The sequence below is a fragment of the Alosa sapidissima genome, chromosome 1 (assembly GCF_018492685.1).
Source record: "Alosa sapidissima isolate fAloSap1 chromosome 1, fAloSap1.pri, whole genome shotgun sequence".
NCBI classification, from domain to species: Eukaryota; Metazoa; Chordata; class Actinopteri; order Clupeiformes; family Clupeidae; genus Alosa; species Alosa sapidissima.
The window spans coordinates 52,441,405-52,455,094 of NC_055957.1; the positions used below are offsets into that span (position 1 = coordinate 52,441,405).

General features: G+C 47.3%; 1 protein-coding gene across 9 annotated transcripts in view; it reads right to left on the bottom strand.

Annotated features, from left to right (window-relative positions):
* si:ch211-207d6.2 (sickle tail protein) overlaps positions 1 to 13,690 on the bottom strand; it is a 52,822-nt gene that overhangs the window by 13,280 nt on the left and 25,852 nt on the right. For 8 of the 9 annotated variants that reach the window (XM_042071181.1, XM_042071125.1, XM_042071176.1 and 5 more), the window contains 7 exons: positions 10,044 to 10,242; positions 8,597 to 8,795; positions 6,803 to 6,896; positions 1,510 to 2,249; positions 719 to 823; positions 535 to 584; positions 138 to 304 (listed from right to left, as the gene is read on the bottom strand). In XM_042071181.1, the coding sequence (XP_041927115.1) occupies positions 138 to 304; positions 535 to 584; positions 719 to 823; positions 1,510 to 2,249; positions 6,803 to 6,896; positions 8,597 to 8,795; positions 10,044 to 10,242 (1,554 nt within the window). The remainder of the gene's footprint in view (positions 1 to 137; positions 305 to 534; positions 585 to 718; positions 824 to 1,509; positions 2,250 to 6,802; positions 6,897 to 8,596; positions 8,796 to 10,043; positions 10,243 to 13,690) is intronic. The other variant, XM_042071134.1, reaches the window with a different exon arrangement.

A 13,690-nucleotide genomic window follows, 5' to 3' on the forward strand; every position in this document is an offset into this window, starting at 1 on the left:
TAATATACTGCTCTTAAATGCTCCGTATGACAATATGTTGTCAGATCTTGTAATAAGATCCCTGGTTGTATCTCTCCCCTGTGACCTGTGGAAGCTGTGGCCTCTCCGTGATGGCGGAATCTGTGCACGTGCTGTACCTGCATCTGCTTGAGCTGGTGGAGCTGCAGGCGGAGGTCAGACACGTTCCTCCTGAAGGTGCTCAGCATGGATTGCATCTCTGTGTCTTTGGCTGACGAGTGAAGGACCACAGCCATGGAGTCGGACTGGGCAGTGCGATTCTTGGGCACGGGAACAGGTGACACTCCTGAAGGATGAAGGAAGGGTCAGCTTGAGAGCTTTACATGTGACAAACGGACAATGGTTAAAACCAGATGGACCATTGTGAAACTGTTGGATAGCTGGCTTGGCAAGTTAGCCTAGCATACCTAGCATGTAAGCTGCTCACAAAGAAAGTGAGTACTGTGCTAAAATAACTGTATAATATAATTTGTCTAATTCATTTGCATGGCAAAAACCACTGGAATGTGTACTCACCTCCACTGTTACCACTGTTAGCAGGAGATGCTGTTCTCACAGGTTTCTCTCTGAAAGGGAGAGAAAACATACAAGAGCTTTTTACAAAACAAGACAAAACACTGTTGAAGAATTCGGTATTCAGTATTGTTCTTATGATTGCATATAGGTGTACCGGTGGTATGATTATTGCTCAAAAGATTACCCGGTAGTGTCTTTGGTGGCACTAGCATTTGGCCCCTTTAAAAGTGCATGTTGGACAAGCCCTGTCAGACTGGCTATCTGCTGCTCCATGGCCTTCATCCGCTCACTGCCCGAGGAGAACACACACACACACACACACACACACACACACACACACACACACACACACACACACAAAGCGAGTTAAAACCTCTTTAAGACAAAGCCATGCTGGAGCACTCAAAACAACTTGCAGCACCACTCTGTCAATATTTCCTCTACACTTATATGCTGTTCTCTTGGGAGCTTGGCTGTTTCTGCTTGATGTCAGTGCCATGAACCACAACAGATATTAAGATTGGATGCCGTCCTGAAGACCTCGCTACACCACCATCTACATCTGTCACGCTTCAGCAAACAACAGCGTGTAAATGATCTGCCAGAGTTCACCACAACAATATAATCCTGTGTCTGTGACTAGATCGCTGAAAGAGAGCAACTACAAAAAAGATAGACTCCCTCGCTTTTCTTGACCATATTTGTACAAAAATACAAGCAGTGAGGGGGTTTCAAGTGTGCACATGAAAGCAAACCGCAAAGGTTTAGGAACCACAAAGGAATCCATTCTGAAGTAAATCTAGCTCACGGTAGCTTTGAGGATGTTTGCTGTACATTCTCTCGGACCGGGTTACACTGTATCACGTTGCTGTAAACATGAAAAGTGCCATTGTAGACCACACACTTCTGAGAAATGCCAGTCTGAACTCAGGTGCCTCGCAAAGGTTGGAGACGACCTCGCTCATGTTTACACACCTGGTGTGGTGGGTGCCGGGGGGTACGCCGGTCTGAAACGGCCTGGTGCCGTGTCCCGGTGGCAGGTCCACAAACACGGGGGAGACCATGCTGCCATGCACGCTGGCCACCACCTCCATGGTGCCGTTGCTGTCCTTCCGGAAGGACCGGCGCATGGACGAGCCCCTCTCCACCGGTACGCCCTGCGGGGGCATGTCGATCATCCTGACCTCGTTGACCCGGTGCGGGGATGGCGGCTGTGCTTTGCCCCCGAGACTTGCCATGGGGTTCTCGGCGTACTTGCGCGACTTCTGCCGGTAGAGCGAGTGCTGCTGTGGCGGCGGCTGCTGCTGGAGGGCTCCGTCCACCGCGTCCCCGGGGCCCTGCGATGAAGACACGCTCAGCCGGCCCTCGGGGTGGCCGTACGGCTCGTACAGGGCCATGCTCTTGCTCCCGCTGCCCAGGTCCTCGTCGGGCTTGACGTCGCGGCGCTCCAGGATGGCGCTGGGGCAGGGCGTGACCGAGCGGCTGGTGGGCTGAGGCGCACTGGCCAGGCGCTCGCGGGGCAGCGTGGCGCTGCCGGCCAGGGGCAGGGAGGGACGCGGCCCAAACGGGATGCGGGAGGGCGAGGAGGGCATGGAGCGGGCAGTAGGGGGCGACATGGAGCCCTGCAGGGCGTGGAGGCTGCTGATGGGGCTCGAGGGGGCCTGCCGCAGGCTGTGCTGGCCATCTCTGCTGACGTACATCTTCTCCCGATGGACCTGACAACAGCAGGGAGGACAACACGTTTTCATTTAGAGATAACAGATAGACTGACAGATAGGTGGACAGACGTGTAAGGGACCCACTCACTGAGGTGTCCTGATACAGAATTAATGGACAAGGCGGGGGTTCTATTCTAGATAGTTTATAGTCTAGATAGTACTTTATTGATCCCCAAGGGGAAATTCAAGGACTTCAAGGAAGATTCTATTTGCTCTATTTGCTTGCTGGTTTTCAACTGTAGTATAGTTGTTATAGTTACCATTCAAGTTTCCAGATATGGAACGGTGACATCTTTTTTAACCAGATCTATTTCATAAATGTCCCGATATACAGAAGTAATTCGGTTATTAAGTGATGATGCAATAATAGGCTAATAAATCTTTTTCTGGGTCCAATGGCTTTCAGAGCTGCTCGGTTTTTTCCATAGACAGTAAAATAAAAAAATGTTCCGCTATTCAGAGTAGCCTTTAAGAAAATTGTCATCCTACTACTCACTTGTTGTCTCAACCTAATAAAATCCTTTTTTTCGCGGAAGCCTGCACGTAACCCTTGATTGTATCATCTGGCTGCACACCTACAGTATTTGCTCTGTTAAAGTTAAACGATTTTGTTTTATCCTCAATAAAACGGAGGTGATGGTGACAAGGGTTGCAAGTTGCAAAAACCAGCTGGCTGTGCCAGTTTTTAACCAAAAAGCTGTTGGGCCCGTGATGTCGGACTTAACAACTGAATAGCCCCCTACCAGCCAAACATAGTATAGTATTTATAGTCTCCATGGGTATACTTTCAGGTACTGACTAACAGAAATCAACAAGATCAAAACAAAGTCAAAGCAAACAAAAAAGAAGCACATAAACACACAAATTTGAACATTTTATAACTGGAGCATATTTGAATGACCCATTTCAAAAATGAGGAGTGACTCAATACTCAAGGCCAATTGCAGCTTTTCAGGCAACAAGCAAGGACAGGAAACGTGCATGCCAAAGAATGTCAATTATAAGCAAAGAAAAAAAAATCCTTTTTGCAGATAGCTGTTGAAAGTTTAACAATAAATGATTATCTCCTGGTAACGAAGAGATAATGAGAGCCATTGGACTGACTTGTGTACTTGTGTGTATGCGGCAGAGACCTTACAGTAAATGAAAGGAAGGCCTACAGAAGTACAGCACAGAATGAAACAGAGACAAAAAGAAACAGAAAAAAGAAAGAGGGATGAATCTGGTGGGAGTGTAAACAGAGCCTGTGCCCAAACCTGTCTGTGTTCAGCAGTCGGGGGGAGAGGCGCTGGAGTAAAGCAGGGACACAGGCAGTGTGTGCAGTGTGTGCAGGTGTATTCTCCCGCTCACCTTCACCAACACAACACCTGAGCTGAGGGAGCGCAACACCTCATCCGCCGCCCACTGCTTTCATCCAGCGCCGTCGAATACAATGTGCACAGAAGGCTGTCAATTTCATACTGTATATCTGCTTCCATGTGTTTTTCATATGGAGTGGTAGATAAGGCAGCAGTGCTCCCTTCTTCTAAGCTAATGGACACTGTTCCCAAAAGCATTGCACAAAAAGAGAGAAAGTTCCGGATTGAACTGTGGAAATGAGTCTAGGATGACCCTAGACCATAGACCCCTGACCCTGTTTCTTTTGAAAATCTCAGGTCTCTCTGGTTTTATTTGAGGTAACTGAAAGAAGATTCGGATGGCTGGGGTGAGAAATAGAGATTACACACTCTCAAATGGGGGGAGGCATGTTTGAACAGGTGGAAACAGGTTTTGGAAACTGCACAAACCACACCGTTAAAATGGTGTCCACAATTACTGACTACATTGTGTGAAAATGGAGGGATCTATCACCAAAAAGACTGGGGGAGCAAAACCACACAGACACGCCCACACGCACACGCAAACGCACACGCACACGCACACGCACACGCACACACACACACACACACACACACACACACACACACACTCACTCACTCACTCACTCACTCACTCACTCACTCACGCCCAAAAACACACACAAACACACCAACATCAACACAGTTCAAACACAAGAGGTCAAGAAGCTATAAATACACCTATTGGTGGGAGACAATGTCTAACACACAGGACAGGCCCTTTTTCCACATGTTGAGTGAGCTTCTGAGCTTTTATGTACAACCATTCTGAACAATAAAGCCATTGTTTTTTGTTGTTTTTTCAAACAACTTGAATTTCCCCTTGAGGATCGCTTGAATTTCCCCTTGAAGATCAATAAAGTATCTATCTATCTATCTATCTATCTATCTATCTATCTATCTATCTAAACAGCTTAAAAACATTCAACATTGATAAGCAGGTCTATGCCTGTTTGCTTTCTGGCACATGGGGCTGATCTAGTACACACACACACACACACACACACACACACACACACACACACACACACACTCACATAAATCTTCCCTTTGTGGCTTGTGGCATCAGGCCACTCACTGAATGTTTAACCCTAACCCTAAGTGTTTAATTTCCTAACCCTAAGTGTGTTTCTGATATTGGGCTAGCTCGTCAAGGATGAGAAGCTGTGAGCTATGTGCATGATTTGTGCATTTTTCCCCCCACAAATGAGAACAGAATCCCAGGAGTCCAACGTCCGAGGACCTGAAGGCAGTTGAGACACTCTCGAGGCCGTGACTAGGCCTGTCCTGTTCAAAATGAATCCCCTTCATTGAAAACATCAATAGTGTGTCTACTTGGCTATTCAAAGATGTACAATCTCAGTCTCTGATGTGATAGGGTGATAGGCATCAGGACAGCCACTGTTTACATGGACATCTAAAAGGCCACTTGAAACAGTAGGATCTGATCCAAAGGTTCTTCCTCTACTTTTAAACAGACAGAGAAACAGACAAATAAACAGCAAAGAAAGCACCCCATTTCCTTGTAGGAATCAACAAATGTAACCAGCACCAAACACTGGAGGCAAAACATGTGCAGCTACAACACCTGAGAATGGTCTCCACCAGGGAAGACATCAGGGAGGGAAAGCTGTCTGCACCACAGCCACTGTCATGAGGATACCCCTGATAATCTACCAGTAGCAGAATAAGACACCACTAAGGTTTTGGGAAACGCATGGGATGGAGGACAGATAAAAACATAATGGATGTTATGAGATATGGGCATCTTTATTCATACTTTCAGAGGCCTACAGCAAGGGGCCAGCACAAGTCTAAACATAACATAAGCCGTTCAGACGAGAAGGATCTACAACGCTGAACTCGGCACGCTAGAGCCCCACAGGGTTTGATAAAACCATTCAGCATCCTCATCAGACATCCAGCTGAGCGACATGCCGACCCTGCCAGCACCGTCACCACACGCCTCCTCCACCACCTCCAGCTAGGGTGGGTGACAGGCCCCGTGCACCATCTGACATATTCAACACGCTGAACAAATTAAAAGGGAACACCAGAGATGAACAACGAATGTACACAAGTTGTTGCTCCCTCTGCAGTAAATTAATCCGTCAGGATTATGTTAGAAATTGGGTTACTCTTGAAGGAGATACATGTGCAAATCCTGGTAGAATGTGCTAATAATTTGCCTGGATGAGAGACATGATGACATATTACTACATAACTGCCAAAATTGAGTAGTAGCTTCTTGTAGAAAGGTCCAATTTATTCTGGAAGGCTCTCAATGAGTTTTCACCCTTCTGAATAAGCACCAAATCTGTACAATTGCCAGTATTCCCTCTTAAATAAACACTTCCAGTTACTGTTAACAGTATAACATTATATAATCATGATACAAGCATGCTTTATAGGTTGTTACAATATAACAGTACAACTAATGTTATTATAATATCCTGTATTTAATCAATCAATTAATCCATACTTATACATGTCTTTGAGGCCAAATGAACAAATATTTGAGGATTGATTGCTAACATTTATTCACATGTTTGAACACCACCTTGTCTAATACAAAGTCTCAGCAACTGCCTTGAGAGAGACTCTTGCTGTCACTCAGTCTTTCGTTAAAAAGTTAAAGAGTAAAATGAGGAAATGAATACCCTGACCAAATATTTCCAACAATTACCAGTGAGTAAAATTGTGGATGACTCAGGTTAATCGCTGCTTGGAATTAGGATCAATCTAGTGGTAGAACTTTGAATAGTGAATAGTGGCGCTCTTTTTCTGCAGGTAGAGTATGTTGAGTCAACTGACGGTAAACACTGACTGACAACACAGCCCACCCCTCATAAGGATGTACTTTGGAACGAACAAATAAAGCCTGGCTTTGGATTCCCCTGCCGCTGCTGCACAGGAGCGCACGGGAGAAGGCTCAATCCCCGAATAATGGTGTAAGGCTTTTCACAAAGAGACAACCGCATCTCGGGGAGCTGCATTTGTCCAGGATTAACGAATGGAAAAATAAGAAAATGAAGGTTAGAGGGTTCAGGCTTCACGGTATTTTAGTGTGTGTGTGAGAAAGAGAGAGAGCGTGCGAGAGAGAGAAAGAGAGAGAGAGAGAAAGAGAGAGAGAGGTAGGCATCATCCACTTACCCTCACATCCCCATTGTTGGGCTTGGAGTTGTGGCTGAAGGCCTGGGCGGGGTCTTTGTGGTAGACCTTCAGACATGAGTGAGGTGTGATGTTCCTGCAGAGCACAACAACACAGGGGCAGGGTGAGCCATGACAACAGTGGAGGATTGGCTTCACTTCCAGCTGATTATGCATGCAATTGTGTGCTTATGACTATACAACGCTTTGTGCGCCGATGCACAATCATTACGGATACGCTGACAGCATTCCGCCGCTTTTGCACAATGTTACGATTAGACTGGGGCCGACTGCACGAGCGTGATGACACCCCGGCGAGCGATATCAATTCATCACGGGAGACGTATATGTAAATCAGGTTTCTCGGCCAAGTATACTGACGTATAAAAGGAATTTGCTCTCTGCATTTATCCCATCCGTGAATTAGTGAACACACAGAGCACACAGTGAACACACAGTGAGGTGAAGCACACACTAACCCGGAGCAGTGAGCAGCCTTGCTACAGCGGCGCTCGGGGAGCAGTGAGGGGTTAGGTGCCTTGCTCAAGGGCACTTCAGCCGTTCCTACTGGTCGGGGATCGAACCAGCAACCCTTCGGTTACAAGCCCGAAGCCCTAACCAGTAGGCCACACCTCTTGACGCTTCTCTCACTATGACGCACGAGCACGACTGCAAAATCAGCCCCGGCTATTGATGACAAGCCCAGATTTGTAAATCCCTCAACCCGCTCGGGAGCTTAACTATTCAGGACATCTCTCTTCCTTGGGCCGCCCAGCCCAGCCCAGCCCAGCCCAGGCTCAGGATTTTGAACCCCACAGAGAGGAGGGATTACACCCGCCCCCCTTCCCCCAGCCCCCACTCCTCCCCCTCCCCCGTTTCCTCTTGGCTTGTTTGGGCCTCGTCTGAAGAAGGCAGGGTGTGGTGCCGGGGACACTCCCCGGAGTCCACACGCGTTCAGACACGGACTCCATCTTCCCTCGGCTGGCGGTGATTATGCTGGGGGTTGGGCCTGGCATGGAGGAGGGTGGAGGGTGGTGAGCTGGTGTCAGGAGGCTCTTTGGACATCTAACTGCCTGTTTAGTTGTGGTTTGGCTTCCTGAGGCAAGGGGTGGTTTTAAAATGTCAGCTATGAGAAGCAGTGGCTCTTGATGCAGATCAGTTTTTTCCCCCTTTCCAAAGCCAGTATCAGTCATCCACTGCCTGATTGTGCGGCATTCAACAAGATTTAGCTGCATTAAACTGTCTTTAAAATCAGTGACAAATAGATCAGCCCAACCCACGCACTGCATACCAACTACATTTAGCAATACAAAGGCAACTTCAATTGAACCATCTGTGTTTGTCTTTTAGCAAATCTATACATATGCTTTGTTATGTCACACGCTGACAGTACGAAGAAATTACACTCAGTTTCATGTGGGCCACAGAGTCCTACTGTTTTACAGTGTCTCATTGTTTGCAGACAAGAGAATGCATACAAACACCCACCCACACACACCCACCCACAGTGTACGTGGTGTATTGCAGGATTTGTTTGGACGAAACTGTCATTGTGGGAATGCAGCCGTGAGCAGGGTGGAGGAGAGGAGGAGAGGAGAGGGGGAGAGGAGGAAAAGAGGAGAGGAGAAGAGGAGAGGAGGAGAGGAGAGGGGGAGAGAAGGAGGAGGAGAAAGATGAGTGGAGAGGGGGAGAGGAGAGGAGGAGAGGGAGAGAGGATGAGAAGAGGAGTGGTGGAGAGGAGGAGTGGTGGAGAGGAGAGGGGGAGAGGAGGAGAGCGCAGTAGGCTGTGCCACTCACCTGACGTCAGTAAGCTCATAGTAGATGTTCCTCATGTCGTCCTTGATGTAGACAGCCATGCTGGGGGACTCCAGCATCTTCATGGTGAGCAGCTGGGGGAAGGCACTGACAAACAGGGCCCGGATGGTGTCCGCCCCGGTGATCTCGTTTGGCATCCGGATCTGCTTGGTGTCCTCGCCATACTGCAGGTACAGAACACCTGAGACGAGGGGAGAGAGCCTGGCAAGTCAGTGATGTTGAAGACACACACACACACATCCATAAGCATGCACACACAAACACACACACACACACACACAGATAGACAGCCAGACAGAGCAAATGAGTCAATTCAGTTTTATTTAGGTGGTAAACCCCATTAAGAATGTATTGTCTGAATTATCTCGGTGAGTCATGAACTCCACAATTCCAACAGCAGTGATTTTTCTTGGTGTGTTGGCCTGCAGTGGCTTGTTAGCTTCGGTTAGCTTCGGTTTGATGGCTATGCCACAAGACAGGGAGGGAAAAACAAGACGAGCCAAAAAGAGAGGCATGGACAACAACACAGGAGCAGACAGCATTGACTCAGAGCCAGTTCCATCCGTTCATTTGTGTCCATTAGAGTCTTCCTCGAAGACCTTTCAGGCCCAGAGTGCTATGCTCACAGTATGTTTTCAAGTATTTGCAGAGATATGTTTTTCAGTGGCCCACTTAATTGCATGGCAATAAAAGCTACCAGATGTTCCTGAAAAATATCTGTGAGTGTCTGAAGGGCCCATTGTGGAGAGACCATATCCCTCTAATAATAAAGCCTATTAAAGTCAAAAAGAGGTTCATGTTTGTTGGGGAAAACACAGCCTCATGGTATACTGAGGACATGTTGATATTGCAAATGCAGTTTTAATTTATGTATGCCTAAACGAAATGGACATGCAATTTGAGACGTTTCCATTAAAACAGACTTCACCAGACATACTAGTCCATTTGGAAACCCACAATGAGATGTGGCCTAACATTTGCCTGGGATAAAATCCCACCACCAAGGACTGCAACTAGCAAATGCCCCCCAAAAAAGTTCAACACTGTTTCTGACATACTGAAAGAGATTTATGTATGATTTTAACATACCGAAAGAGTTATTTTGTATAAAAAATGTCTGTCCTTAAATCATTTCCCCTTTTGCTGTAAGAATGACAGCATTTTCTATTGACAATGCAATAGACAACCCCAACCATCTAAAAAACAACTCTATCCATAATCAATGAAATCACAGCTCACACATCATCCTTCATTTCATCATTCTACTTAAAATAAGCATATTCAAGACATACATACACACACACACACACACAGAGAGAGAGAGAGAGAGAGAGAGAGAGAGAGAGAGAGAGAGAGAGAGAGAGAGAGAGAGAGAGAGAGAGAGAGAGCATATCGGTGGTGTTGTATGGTAAAGTGAGGGGTCACTCACCCAGTGACCTGTCCTTGGTCTGGTTGGCAGAGCGCACCACAGGCAGGCTGGCCCTGGAGCGGGTGCCTCGGGTGAAGGCACTGGGTGGATCTCCTCCTTCAGACATGGCCTCCAGAGACTCCAGCGAGGCCACAGACAACGGCTCCCCCGGGGCCCCTAGGCCGGGCTGGGGGCTTGCGCTGTGCTTAGGGAGTCTGATCTGGAGGGTAGGAAACACATGATCCATTTAGGAAACTCCACCTAGGCAAACTACATGAAAATAATCATCCTGTGCACTGTATTCGGAGTGAAATAAATATGGTGGATATTTTGTCAGACTCAATATTAAAACCAATGAGTTGGATGCCACAGAACAGATTATATATTTCCTTGTCCAGACATTCCAGAAACATTCCTTGTGTTTACCACAATTGGGTGCTACAAAAGTAACCATTTAAACCGAAATATCTCCAATCAGCATAAAACTCAAGGCGTGCGAAATCAAACACCCTGCCAGGGAGACTTTAATATGCGTGTGGCTGGCAAGCCTGGCTAGCCTTGATACAGTATAAAGACTTACTGCTAAACTCAACACAGATAACACATTAAGAAAATATTGCTCGCCAACCATGAGGACACAAGTGTTTTTTTGAATGTCAAATTACAAACAGCGAATCCATCATAAACAACAACAACCAATAGGAGTGCAGAGAGAAAGGTCAAATGGCGAGGGGAGGTCATTAGATTCATCTGGAAGTAATCTGAACGCACATTTTTTATTATTTCAAATTCAAATGCCACACAGGAAACAGATAAACACGTCTGGTTATAGAAAGCACCATGGTATCCAGAGGGAGACACATCAGAGCCATCTATGCACCATAAATATCAAATACCTTCAAAGCAGTCTGTGTCACAATGTAACCTCTAAGTATGATTTGCAACAGTGCACAGAGAAATTAGAATCGACCACATACATAGCTGAGGTGAGATATGGAATCTGCCATGCAAATGATAATTCTCCAGTACTGCTGCCACCATGTTATAAATGCTGTATACCTCAGTGTGATCAAAACAAAAAAGCAAGCCACTGCTGTGAGGTCAGCTCTCGGCCTGAGAGGCGGAGGGGATGGAGGAGCGCAAACTGTCAACACCTCTTTCAGTCAATTACTGTTTAACGCTGCCACCGTGCGCCGCTACACAAGGGCACAGAGCACCGGCAAACACACAACAAGAGATGAGAGACATCTGTTTGGACAATAAAGCAAAGTGCTTTCATATGTTTAATTATGTTTTTTCCCCAGCCAAATCTAGCATGGATGTTTGTTTCTGTTTCCTCGTGTTGACGATGAGGCTGCGTAAACAGAGCGGAGTGGAGCGGAGTGGAGCGGAGCTCAAATCTGAGGACAGAGGATGCAGATGGGCATGCCAGCGCACCCCCGGGGACTCCTCCCACCCCCACCCCTCCACTCTGCGCCGCTGTGCAGGGAGGAAGTGACATGCACAGGTTCATACACACACGAGTCAGCCGCCGCATCAGGGCCACACGGCTCCGCACCACGCCCACTTGCTCCAACGCACGCACGGCTGCAGCCCTACCTCAGGTGAACCCCCCCGACCCCAGCCCGGGTCGAGTGGACCCATCACTCACTGCCCACACATCTTTATTGGGGTGCTGGTCCCCTACCGGCCTCCTGTGTACTGCAGACAGGTACAGGGCAGATTAATATGCCAGGCTATTGCACTGACCCTTGATCATCAAAACATCAACACAAAATCAGGAGGGGTCACCCATTCTATCTGACCTTGTGTGACTGTGAGTGCGGACTGAGAGTGTGACTGTGAGTGCGGACTGAGAGACTGTGTGTACACTACACAGATCATAATGGTGTTTGATTTGATGCATAACTGTGATGTATAAACATATATTTAATGAAAAGAGTAAATGTGGTGTGATATAGATTGTCTAGCTTTTACAGTATATTAAAAAAAACACAGGAAGAGAAAGATGGAGAGGAAGAGAAGTCGCACACTTAGTTTTGGCTCCAACTGAGAAATGGAGACCCGAGGCTTGTGTTGTTTACCAACTGCACGGTCAAGTTAACTTCAGATTATCCCTATCATTGGCAAAAACCTCACAACAGCATTAAGAGTGTGCCTTCACGAGTGAGCAGGCATTGCTGTGGGTTTGTATAAATAATTATCACTGCGCATATTGTGCAATTCTGGGTCAAGTTCAGATTTGTCCAAGATGGCCCAATCCGTTTCATGACTTTAATTCCAGCTATTTCCAGCATAGAGGCTGATGAGCCAGATTATGCTAATTCAGTGGGCCAGTGTTTACATGCAGTTGCCATGGCCGTGTGTGACCCCTGAGCAAGTACACAACATGACAAGGGCCAAGAAAGAGGAAGCCAGGGATCACGGAGATTCTCTCCAAATTGCAAGTGAAATGTGCATGTGTGCGTGTGTGTGTGTGGATGTGGGGTGAACACCTGCTCAGAATCTGAGGCCTCCATGGGTGACACTCTCATGCAGCGACACACTCTGTCCTCATTGCTGCATGTTGCCACTTCCTCTGCGCTCAACCCCACAGCAGGTATTGGAAGCCGGAATTCCATACAAACGGCAGCCCAGCCGCAGCAACTAGCTGTGAGAACTATGAGGTCTCACACAGACCACAACAGTCCTCCTAAATCACACTAGGAAAGTATTGTGTAACACATTTAAGGCTAAGTCTTTCAACAAACATTTCCTGTGAAAACATCTGAAATGTCACCAAACAGGTATAGCTAGAGTTCTCTGAGCAAACTTTACACCTCGGCCATGTGTGTTAGCACAGGACCTTAGAGGAAGATGCACTCCAAGGTGTTTTCCAGATGCAAAATCTTAGTTTCTTATATTTCAAAGTGGGTTTCGTATCGGAGTTTGAGGAGACCATGACGAAGCTGAACTGGGTCACACAGCACTCATTAGGGATAACAAATCATGCTTTTTCTTGTGCCTACTTGCAACGTTGTCACACAGGCATGGGAAGAGCATTTTTAGGTGACACGTAGCCGGGGGGATTCTGTGACAAAAATGCACGCTGTTCTCCCAGTTCACTCGGTCTGACTGACATCCTGGACCTGCAACCGGCCATTATTGTGTGGTGTGCGAGCCGCCGGTGAACCGAGAGAGCCGGCTAGCCTGGGAGGAATGTGAGTGTTTGGAGTCGGGGGTTGGCCATACCGGGCTTGTCTGACAACAGATCAGTGCCTCCGGGGCATATCTGAGCCCAGGCCTACGACGCCCCACAAAGCCCACAAACCAGACCGCTGAGGCCTGCTGGAACAACAACAAACACCTGGAACCTGTTGGCCGAAGGTCACCGCTTCCGGTCAGAGTAACTGAGTATATATTACAGAGATTGACATCTTGCAGTCAACGCGCAGAGAACTCTGGATCACATCATCTCATACATGTTGTGAGGATCTGTTAATCCAGCATTGTAGTTTTGCACACTGGCAGTCTGGCTAAAAAGAAAGAAAGAAAAAAACTTTCCTATGCTCTTCATTTCTGAGCTGTGAGTCAGCCTGGCTGCTCAAAGGTAACTTACTCAGCACAGAAGAGTGTGTGCGCCTCACTTTATACCGTCGACACGGTCACAAAGCTCACGTCGCCCAGTG